Source organism: Centrocercus urophasianus, unplaced genomic scaffold (genome assembly GCF_019232065.1).
Source record: "Centrocercus urophasianus isolate 14NV4802_14NV808 unplaced genomic scaffold, USGS_Curo_1.0 seq_74, whole genome shotgun sequence".
Taxonomy (NCBI): Eukaryota; Metazoa; Chordata; class Aves; order Galliformes; family Phasianidae; genus Centrocercus; species Centrocercus urophasianus.
In genome coordinates, this window is record NW_024885355.1 from 1124204 (window position 1) to 1136530 (window position 12327).

The 12327-nt window shown below is 41.2% G+C and overlaps 1 protein-coding gene across 1 annotated transcript in view; it reads right to left on the minus strand.

Moving 5' to 3' along the window:
- The window catches only part of RSF1 (remodeling and spacing factor 1), a 54692-nt gene that overhangs the window by 5105 nt on the left and 37260 nt on the right, over nt 1-12327 (minus strand). The window contains exons 9-14 of the mRNA XM_042838175.1: nt 11793-11872; nt 7599-7653; nt 6331-6440; nt 3634-3701; nt 2308-2515; nt 784-1007 (exon numbers count right to left, since the gene is read on the minus strand). Of these exons, the coding sequence (XP_042694109.1) occupies nt 784-1007; nt 2308-2515; nt 3634-3701; nt 6331-6440; nt 7599-7653; nt 11793-11872 (745 nt within the window). The remainder of the gene's footprint in view (nt 1-783; nt 1008-2307; nt 2516-3633; nt 3702-6330; nt 6441-7598; nt 7654-11792; nt 11873-12327) is intronic.

The window sequence follows — 12327 nt, forward strand, 5'->3', positions numbered from 1 at the left end:
GAACTTCAAATCAACCTACTTCAACATGATCCTGTCTACATTCAATGAAAACATTTATCTTCAATTTACAATTACAATTTATCTACAGAGAAAACAGAAAAAGTAACTAAGCTCTAACAACTGAATGCCACACAAAACTGACTACAGTTGAAGGAATTAAGTTTTCTACACAAAGTGAGGAAAAATGCTTCTTTCAGAAGAGGATTTTTAAGTTTTTCAGGAGGTCTTTAAGTACATAGAAAGAAGAATATTTCTGCCTCCATCCTTTGTATTCCCTGCAATCATGTTCCAAACAGATCGCAGAATCACAGAATGGCCAGGGTTGGAAGGGACCTCAAGGATCACGAAGCTCCAACCCCCTGCCACATACAGGACCACCCCAAACTCCACATTTAATACCAGACCAGGCTGCCCAGGGCCCCATCCAGCCTGGCTTTGAACACCTCCAGGGATGGACGGGGCATCCACAGCCTCTCTGGGCAGCTGTTCCAGCACCTCACCACTCTCTCTGTAAACACAGTGAGACACAACATAACAGGAGCATACATTTAAATATGGACTGATTTTAAATGCCAAGAACCTAGTACTCAGCAACAGTTTCCTTTAGAACACTCACAGCAGAACAAGCAGCAAACAGCTTTACAGACAGGAAGCAAAAATGAGACACACGACCAAAGGAACCAAAACCATTAGTGTCCATGTCATGCCAGGAAACTGAGACTTCCACTCTTCCTCTCTCCAGCACAAAGTATTCCATACATTTAGAAGACCACTTATACTCACCAGATTCTCTGCTTGAATTGTCCTCCGAATCTTCATCTTCATCATCTTCAGAATATTTTTTCTTGGCTGTTTTCCTTCGTAACCGCCTGCTTTGCCTCATGGGCCTGGAGAGATGTCTCCTGGAGATGCGGGCACAGAACTCGGAATCGCTGTCTTCGTTTGATGGTGGATCATCTTCACTTTCGTCCAGGTTTTCCTCTGAGATAACAAACTCATCCTGAGATCTGAAACAAAGAATCGAAACGTCACCTCCATGAACCTGCCTCTGTTAGGTGCAAAGCAAAACTGCACGGATCTCACAGAAACGATGTGCACTGAAGATCCAGAGCGAGCAAACTGCCATCACCCACACAGAGCTTCTGTTTACTCTTGGAAGACAGCTTTACAATGCATGACGTTACACAGTGGATCAGAACAGTGGCTGGATATGAATGTTACATCAAAATGTGACCACAGGTGAGATTTAAACTGGATAAATTCTAGTGTTCACACAGTGCACTTCAATGTAACGCTCACACAGCAACACCTTTGCACAGGCATCATTTGTGATGGAGGAAAACATGTTCTTTTTTTAAAAGAACAGTGGAACACTGCAGGTGCACAGACACTTGCATTTGGTTGCCAGCTGAATGTAAATCCCAGGATTACATTCAGAAGGTATTCAGCAAAGAAAATGCTTGAGCACAATTTAACAGACATATGTGCTATTAATTCTGGGAGACTTCCAAAAGCTCCAATCACAGGCTGGATATTTTCAGCATTTTCTGCCTGACTATTCACCATGTCACTGAAAGTTCCTTCATGTAGTCATATGTGAAAAACAAAGCTCAAGAGATATTTGCATCTGTTGTGCAGGTCACCTATAAACTTTGTACATTGAGTGTTCTACTGTGTAAAGCTTTAAAAGTTTTAAAAGCTCAACTATGCCTCTTCATTGAGGCATAAAGAAAATCTAAAATTATTATTTTTTAGCATTACGTGTTTTCCAGTGTGAAAGATTAGAAATTCCAGGGAAAAATAATTTCAGTGAGTCAAAGCAATATTCATTCAGTCTGTGAAGCTTTGCATAACACACATTTGTTTTCTGCAGCGTAACCCTCTTTGGCTGTGTTCAAACCTTATATTTTAGAAAGCAAAAGGCAAGAGCCGATTCCAGAACCCAAAAGTCAAGTTTTGTATGCTGGAGAAATGGAGAAATTTTACTTTCCTGATTTAAAAATGACAACCAGGCCAAAAAAAGATCCCAGAGAACAGGACATATTTTCAATGAACCCGCCTCACTTTAGCTGCATCTTTGTTAAGAATAGGTTTTGCTTAAAATGGAGTTTGGATGACTGCAGCACATGGATTTGAAGCATAGTTTTTCCAGCACAACTAAACTCAACTGAGCCAGGAGTATTTTTGCTGTACAGTGGCGTTCTGGATCCGGACACATTCCCCCAGTGACCATTTTAGGGGCACTGCAGAGTCACAGAAACCCGAAGCAGGCAGTGACTCGAGGTAGAAGCTGAACTGGAGACTTACCCATCACTGATCTTAAACTCATCCTCGCTCTCTTCCTCGTCCAGATTACTGTCACTATCCAGGTCGTTTAGTCGCCGTCGTTTCTTGCGCCGTGCTGCAGCAGCCCTTTGGGGTCGCTTGTTTTCTTTCCTTTCTTCCTCTAGGATTGTGGAAATGTCTTTTCCACGATGTCCTGTGATATTAGACATGTCTTTGCCTCTGCCAATGCCTGAATTCAGTGACAGAAAAGGGAAAATAAGAACAAGATTATTTTTGTTTAATTTTGCTCCTAACTTTTTTCCATGCCTCCTGCTTCAGATTATTTTCTGTAACAGAATCATTTTTTGATGCTGTCTGGAGCCTCATTCCTGACAAATCAGCCCCAGTTGTGGTCCCTGGGAAACACTGAGGTCAACACAGAAGACAGAAGGTAAATGTTGGCATTTTGCTACTTAACCACAAAGTACAGCGTCCTCAATGACAGTGTTCTTTGAGTAGGGCAGATAGCAGAACATACATCTTCTTCCTAAGGCCTTCATGCTCTTCTTGGGAGTTTTGGAAGTGTTTAAGCTGCTGTTTGGCCAATAAGTCAACTTTAAGAAAAGCTGGCTTTACTGTTGAGGATTTAAGTTACATTTATTAAGGTCTTGTGTAACACACCACAGACACCTGAGTTCCAGATTGTCTGCATACATCTGCTGGCCTTCTGAAAACTGCTGTCTCTGTAGAGATGCCATGTAAGGAAGGGATTAAGTTTCACAGCAGTTCTCTCCACAAAAGCCAAGGTGATGCAGAAGCACGGATTCATCAGTCTCAGGTACTTTGGAAGATCTCTCTTCTGTTCCCTGTGGTGCCTCACCAGCAACGAGTGCAGCTGCACTTCATTCATGTATAACTGGGAAGTGCTCACGGATCTGCATTAGCACTTCAGGACTGTATCTGCAGACCCAGCCTTCAAAGGGTCCAAAGGTGGACGAGTTTCTGAGCCCAGTATTTACAGGTGTTAGATGTCAGTGGTGCTAGCTGAACTCTCAAGTTCAAAACATAGTGAATCAATCTTAAAAACTGTCTTGTCATGATTATTTACTGTATTCACGTATTAAAACATGTACAAGTTGAATTTAACTATCAACACCAAATGCTTTTTGGCATCTTCTGGCAGCTTGGCATGGCCATTTCCAAGGGAAATTATTTAGTGTGAGCCTAAAAGTGCAATAGTAAGAACTGTCAATTACACTGTGTGTAGTGTGAGGGAGAGGACCCCATTCATTGCCTGTCATACCAAAAGAAATTTGGTCTCAATCTTCATACCACCACCGGAATGAAAAACAAACGTGAGAAACGTACCTCCTCCATCAGCTTCCTTGATGTCATCTTCAATTGCCTCATCAATTGCCTCATCAAATTCATCAAACCTAAAAGTAAGAGTTTTCATTTATGATTTTATGACATTACAGAAACATACCCCAAAATCTAAAATTGCTTTAACCAACCATGCTGCATAGGTGATGGGCTTCATGAATATCACAGACAAAGGGGCAGATGCGTGAGAAAACAGCCATTTTCTAGAAGATATGTTTATTATTTCCATTTGCAAAGTATTTATCACTGACAGACCTTTTGGTTCTGATTTACACAAACAGAAAAGCACTTCAGTTTTACATGGCACACTGCTGAATTTAACAATACATAATTTGAAAATTATTTGCAATGGTATCAGCAGCACATTTCACACCAAACGTTAGCAATGCCCTCACACCTTTTGCAGGGATGACATACACACTGCCAGTTTGCAAAACAGGCTTCCAGGAAAGCACTTATTAAAGCCAGGGGATAATTATCCACCCTGTTGAAATTTGCCTTCAGGATTTGTTTGATGCAGCTTCATTCATTGATGGTTGGACTAGATGATCTTACAGGTTGTTTCCAGCCCTGTGATTCTATGATTTCTCCTTGGAGTAATTACACCTTATGGACTGGCAGCACTCTAAGCTGAACACAGGAGATGTACTGTACAGAGCTCTTCACAGCAACACAAATAAACCATAAGGTAATGTTACATAACTAAATGGGAAACAGAGAAGCAGTTTGCTTTTGTAAGCCTGCCTCAATCCCTGCACACGGAGTGGCTCACTGCAGGGGAATGGCAAATGGAGGAGAAAGGAGCCAGTCCTCCTACACAGAAGATGACTTCTTTAGATGGTTTCCGCAGTTAGGAATTGCAGTTTTGTAACAAGGGACTGTTACCTGTGTTACCCAAACTCTGCCTTGAGAAATTACATGCAAAAAGTACAAGTTATGTTATCTTTGTAGGAAAGACATTTTGTTCAGATTATTTTCTTTTCTTCTCATTTTTCTGTTTTTAAAATAGAAATGACTGTGCATGGGACAATACTTTCATCAAAGATTTGTCTTGCCAGGCACTAAAGAAAGATTACAGGTATGTTTATCTCCATCCTCCATTGTAACCTCCAGCAGAAGAAGACAAGAACAGATCTGGTATGACTCTATAACCCAACAGCAGCCATATAACATCTTTTAAAATGAGGTGATTGATTGCTGGTCTTTCTGTATATCCTGAGAACAGCTGTATGTCATGTTGAAGGCAGCTTTACACAGTAAGGAAGTCTGAAATTATTCCATCAATAAGACTTGTCCCACATTACTCAAACACTGTTTTCCCTCTAGAGCTCTAAAAAAAACCCTTTAAAATGTGAGAAATCACTTAATGCTCTCAAATCACAAATAACCTGAAACCCAACATGGGCTGACAACTGCTTGGCAATTAGCTGTAATGGCACACCATTTCTACTGCTGCTGCTGTATTCAGAAAGCAGGGTTTTGCTAACCTTCTCACAAAAGGAAAGCACAGATGACAAAAAAAGGAACTAACCTGTCTTCAGAGAACCAGAATGCTACACAATACAGATTTGTCTGTAAGCAGAACAAGACATTTAGCATTTATTTTGCCCCTCGGAAGGAAAGCACGCACAGTTCTCACTGACACTAATAGGACTTCACTGCAGACACACAGATTTGAAGTGACACTGACATGTGCAATGCTTTCACCAGCTCAAAGTTACGTGCGTGATGCAGGCTGTGAGACAGACTGCCATTTTCTATCACAGACTGATTTTCAGGAGCAACATTACAATAAACTTGATTTCCAACAACAGTTATTGCCTCTCTGTAATGTGTGTCCTGCTGAAGTCATGCCAGATATCCTACAGGTAAGACTCGTGGCCAGCTGCTGCCTGACCTGCTACAGACATAGCAGCAAATCTGTCTAACTGTGTCCCTAGCATCACGTTCCTTATAGAAATACTTCACTTCACAAGCCAGAAATGACATTTTTGTTAGTGTGGCTTCTGCTGTTAATTTTAAAGTTACAGAAACTCAATAGCTAAGTAAGGTCAGAATGAGTTTGTTGAGCAGGTTGAAAACCCAACACAAAGGTCACATCTCTCCTCAATGGCACAACCAGACTGAGTTTAACCATGGTTATTTGCTGGAAAATTTTGGCAGTTGTAACGTTCCTGATTATTATGATAAGGGTCTACAAAGAACAAGCACTGTGGGAAAGGCAGGACTCCTTATATTCCCAATGCAGCTGGGACAAAAAACACAAGCTCTTAGGCAGCAGTTCTCTTCTCCAGTCCCCAAAGAGGAAAAAAAGAGATGGGAACTGCAGGCCTTTAGAGAGAAGCAAAAGTTTTTCCTTACAACAGAAAGCAGGAGTGTAATCCACTTGCTTTAACTTAAAGCTGGAGCTGCAATAACACCATTTTTTTCTCCAGCATTGCTGAACAAAGCACCACATGTGTTTTAACTTCTTATGCATCCCATTTTCAGTATACAAAGTAATAAGCACCTCCGTTTCACAAACATCCAGCATAACTGGTATTCAGAGGAAACAACACAGACACTTTAATTTGGCCTCTCTTTTAAATGTGAAAGTGTGCATGAGAAGCAGGAGGTTGAATGAATGAGAAGGAAAAGGATGGTATGCTTTATTTTTATAAGCTGTTTAAACAAGCTGCCTACCTGTAGCTTATGCATTTCCGGGTTCTGGTAGACCTCCTTTCAAGCAGCTTTGATTTGTGCTTTTTGGAATCTTTCTTTTTTTCTTCTTGACCTTCAGGGATTTCTGGCTCCTGTTGACATAAGACAGAAGTATCAAGAAGTTCTCTTCACTCCCTCCAGATTTCTCATGCCTGTGCTCACACCACACACAGACACGTCACTCAAAGGTCCCACTGCACCACTGTGTTAATGCTACAGCAGCCAGGTGATGCTCCCAGCACCTGTAAATGCAGCAAAGCTGAACAAACTGCTCAGGTAAGTCTCTGTGTACAGTGACTCTGCCCCTGTGCCACCACGCTGCTCTTTGACCCATACAGCCAACAGCATGGGTGTCTTGTGCAGGGGCTGGCTTTGGTGTGAGCCACTACAAATGCCTTTACATGGTGCAGCTTTGATGGAATCCACACAGTTTAATTTTATGACGTTCTTTCCAATTTATTAATTTCTTAAAAATCCGTGCCTGGGTTGAGTTTCAGACTCTCAGCCAGAGAGTCTCTTGCAAGTCTGCAAAATCTGTTACCATTTATCTGCTATCCAGAGACAGAGGGAGAAAGCTGGCTTTATTACTGTCAGAGAGGAAAGTCTATACCTAAACAGAAGTTTTGTTTTAAACTCTCATGGAAGAAGAGATGACATAATTTTGGATGAAGGCATCTGACTGACATGAAGAAATTCACTTGAAAATGTATTCAAGAAGTGAGAAAAGGACAGTCTCCACATCAACAAAAAGATTTATTTTCTCCTTTTCTGTAAAGTCAAATCACATGGGAGCATTTGTTCCTAAAAACACAAAACGTTGATAGTTTTTCATCAAATGCAACTTCAATATGCATCTGTGGGAGGGAAGTACCTCCCATACCTCTCACCCCTGTCAAAAGAAAACACTCATCTCCCTCCATTGCTTGTAAAGGAAGGCTGTGACTCCGGCTCAGACATGGAAACTGAATACCTACCCTTCTAACTCACAGAATGCCAATGGATTCTACTGACATCCCAATTTTGATGGGAGAAGTTGATTCTGAGATTCTTCACTGATGGAGAGTCCCAAAGCCCCTCTGCTAAACTCAAGTTCAGACTAAAAGGAAGACTCTGGAACTGTTTCTGTCCTACAAATACACTCATCTTTCTTTCCAAGATACTCCTAGGTCTTCCAACATGCCGTTCAGAACCTTCTTCCTTGAGAAGTGTAGAAAATAAAAGAATAATACAACACAGACACAGTAACTTACCTGTGGGGGAATGATGTTCTCAATGCTGATACCCACGTACACCAGTCGCTCTTTTCTTTAGGAGAGAAAAAAGAAAATAAGCTCACAGAAAGACTGCAGATATCCAAAATAACGCTGCAGTTAGCACCATAACCATCCCAGGAGGATGCACCAACTGAAAAGTTATTACTGTTGGAATTACATATTAAATCCCATGGGATTATATTTTCCTGTATGAATATGGTAAGTGATTTCCCAAGAGTCCTCACAAAGAATGGAGTCTGAAGATGCACGGTGGTTGAAGGATGCATGGGCAAGAGAACAGCCTGCAGGATAATGAAGACATTCTATGATGAGCTGGTAGGAATTACTGGAGTCCAGGAAAAGCTGAAGAAGCATGGACACCTGGTCCAGAGAACCAGGAGAGAGAACAGTGCTCAAATATAAGAAAAACTACTGTAAGGAAAAAGTAGGCTGCCCTTATGGTCCACAGCAGCTCACAGGATTCAATCAAAGTAAAACTGAACTCAGGCAGTAGCAGCAAGCTCTGCTTAGCAAGCATCCGCTGCCAACTGAATTGCCATGTCTGGCTCCTGGCCTTTGCTTGCTGCTCCAGTGGAACATCTGTCTGCCCCAAGATGCCTCAGACATCCTAGCACCTCTCCAACATCACTGGGTTCTGATCTTTGGGCTAAGTAGGCAATCTGTAACCTTTTCCATGAACATAAGAGATAATTTAAATAAATGAAAGTAACGAAGAAAGCTGGTGAACCTGCAAGGACTCTGAAAGTGATCAATACCTCTATAGATTTTACTATTATTTTGAATAAAAGTGATTTAGAACACAGCTGCAGCAGGGACAAGGTATGAATGAGTCATTTGCCAGAAGACCTCCAGCTTTCAAGATCTGGTGAAGCGTCACCACGGTTGAAATGAAATCATGCACGAACCAATGCTAAACTTTAAATTTCTGATTTTCTGAGATAAAGATTCTGCATTAATCAACTTCTGCAGTTACCCTGCATAGCTGCACTGAGCACACACCCCATTACAACGGACTTGCAACAGGATGCACACAAGTCATCCACACCTCTACCCAATTGCCCTTCATCCCTGGAGGCGTTAATAGCCAGGTTAGATGGGGCCCTGGGTAAGCTCAGCTAGTGACTGGGCAACCTGACCAACGCAGCCTGCAGCAAGGTTTTGGAACCACATGATCTTGGAGGGCCCTTCCAAGCCAAGCCATTCTAGGATTCTATGACCCAACACCTCTGCTTCAAATGTGCATCATTTTGTGCAAATAATTACAGGCATCTATGAGTAAAAATTTGGTTTCCAATACTTTGATTAATTTGGAACGAATCTATGTCGATTTTAAAGTAGTTTTCTCAGCAGCCTTCTGCACTGTATATTTTTACACAACAATCTTCTGGAGAACTATCTACTGAAAGAATCCAGCATCGTATTTTTTTAATTAAATAACACAAACACATATAGTTCCTAAAGTAATACTAACGGAGAATACAAATAGATTTTAGGTTATTTTAAAGCCAAAAAGACCATAAGCTTTGACAACTCCGTATCATATCTAAATAGAAAAAGTTGGTTTTCTATTAAAGTATTTGTTTGTGCCTCCTAATATCACCTCTCCAAAGTGACAGACCAAAAGAAACGTCCATCCTGAGCACCATGAGACTAATTGGATGAGGAGGAAATTTTACCCTTTGCAAAGTCCCTGTGTTCTAAAAATGCGATCAAGTAGCACCTTGAGGAAAGCAATGCAACTCCTAAAATCAGAAAGGAACTACAAATAAAAACATTTTAATATACAGTGAATGTCTTTGATGGTCTCTTCCATTTCTCATTTCTTTTAATGCAAAGCTTGAAGAAATGGGAGGCATGAGAAAAATTCAGCTGTTTTTAAGCATGATCCACGAAGGTTCTGAGATCTGCTTTACCTCCCCTGGCTCAGGCACTCACTAACACTTCAGTAACACCATCCAACAGTGTAAACATCTTCACCAACAGGTTTGGAACTGTTGGACGCTGGTGGGCCCCAACTCATTACAAACACATATTATAAGGACCTAGAAAACACTGCTACAGGGAAGCTAGGAGTACATGAAAGGAAGTGCTCTGCCTGACGTGGCCTGCAAGAAGTAGAGAATCCCCAGTAGGATTTTCTATAAAGAAGTCTGAGAGTCTCTAGTAAGATTAAAAGTGGCATCCAGAACAGCTCTGATGCCTATTCTGGCTTGTCATAGCATATGACTATGGGAGTTTAAGTACAGACACCTGAAATTCAGCCAGGCTGCTGCAGCAGCACCTCCAATTCAGGAAGGGGAGGAAAATAAAGGCATGACTTTGGTGTAGTTATTTGTCAGAGTCGTCACGAAACTGAAAAGTTTTCACTGAACATCTGTGGCACTTTGGGGATGTGCAAGAACACAGCTGAACAGCTGAATCAATTTTAATCAGATTCCTGAAAGGTTGGGAATAACTGCACAAGCACAGCAGTGTCACCTGTTCAAAAACCAACACTGAATCTGATAACAGTACAAGAAGCTGTTAAGTGTGAGTGCCCATGGTGAGACAGTTGTTCTCCAGCAAAACAGACAAGAGGTACTCTGTGATCTTATAGAAACATTAAAGTGTTCCTGTGCCCCAAACAACCAACTGTAATTTACACAGCAATAAAAAAGAGCAGACTATCATTTCCTCTAGCATCACAACTCTTGCTCTCTTCAGCCTTCTCACCTGGCAATTTACTAAAATACACCACCATTAGGTTGAAAAACTTCGATATTCAATTACTGTATCACAAAATCTTAACAACCCAAACTCACTTCTCTCTTTCTAAAGGAAACCTTTACAACAGAAAACATTAGGTTAATTTGGAATGAGGATCAGATTGCAAAATGGTTGTGAAACATCTGTTTCAGACACTGAAGACTGCTACTGTATTGATTGTGTGCTCTCCTGTAACAGTTAGAAAGCCACATTCCCATGCAATACCACTGAGTTCAAAGAAGTACGACAGGATGGAAAAAAACTGCATTCCAAGTAATGGTTGCCAGCAGAATATTTATCAAAGTAAGACCAAAAATATTGTTCACTAGCAATGAGATTTCCCACCATAAAACAGAGCAGCAGATACAGTTCTTCTGCGTTCCACACTCCTGCACGGATGGAGGCTGTTTGTAAGCTGAGCTCACTCACAAAATCAGCTAATTGCTTTGTTCTCACAGCTACAAATTCACTAATTGGCAAACCAAGGGTAATTTCACTATAGTGAATTTTACTAGATCCACTCTGAGCAGAAGCTGAGAACAGTTGGTACCTGATCTGCCACTGTCACTGTTGCTGCTACAACAGCAATCACAGACAGGAGGTCTGACAGAGGCTGAACACAAACATGGATTCTGCTCCACTCTCCCAAGCACCAGATCACTGCATCTCATGTGGTGTCAGTGTCATGCTACAAATATAAACCTGCCCAATTACTGTATTTAAAGACGTCTCATCTTCAGGTGAATTTTGCCTTTTAAGATACAATTAATGCAAAATTGTGCTTAATAATGCATACAGATGTCACTGAACGTTACAGAGTGCTCAACACACAAGCCGTATATTATGCAAATTCTGTTTCACGTCCCTCTTTACCAGATCTGAAAACTGCAGGTAGGATGTTCAAGCACTAAGGATGCTGCCCACAAACACAGCAGACTGGTTTGCACTGAGCCTTTGGAAATGCCTGATTGAATGCAAAATGTCAGCCAAAGCTGTGACTCAGATGCACTATGGCAACTGCACCATCTTGTAAAACAGGTAAAGTTTAACAGAATCTAAAGCAACAAGATTCAGAAACCACACTAATCTGGATTACCTTTATACCAAAAGCAGAGCTTAACCTTGCTGTCAGCAGGATATTTACACGTGGATGACAGTACTAATAACATGCAGCTGAACCAGTGCTGAAAACCATTGAAGTACAGCTGTGGGAAAGCCAAAATCACCTCCTGACACCTTGACCCAAGTTCAACGCAAGCTATTTATCTTTTCTAATTATTGGACTTTTCCACCTTTCTTGTAAGCCCTCCCAGCACTGCACCACCAGTAACCACTAATCAGTGTGAAGACAAAGCTGGGCTGGGCTCCAGTTTCCCTTAATGCACGTACAGTCAGTGTGCTGTGAACACAGCCCTACAGCAGTACCTGCGTTCTGCACGCTCCTTCTTTTTTAAGACGACGTCCAGATCTTGTAACTGTTCTTCTAATTTCTCACAGAGTAATTTCTAAGGGAATGAAACACAGGATTAGCTTCTTTCAGAACTGTTTCCATCTCCTGCTCAGACGCTTTGTGCATTATTTATTCATGGCAACATACGAACACGAAGCTGTGTTAACAGTGCTATCTGGTATTTATCTTAACCTTTGGAGAGATGTGAGTCTATGGACACCACAGATAAAAGGTTCCAAATATTTTTAACCAAATATTCCATATCATAGAATGCCATTTAATAATCCAGGAGCCATGTGGAACAATGACTTTTTATGGACAAGCTGTGCCTTGTTTCATGTCCATACCTCATCACACTATTTCCAAGGATGATCATCATCACACTTGCACAAATCTGTGACTTTTCATGTTAAAAATTACTAAACAGCAACCAAGCAAGGAGACGACTTAACTGCAAGCAGCAATAAGAAATTGTTTAAGGAAGAAAACATTCTTGAACATTCTCGTGAT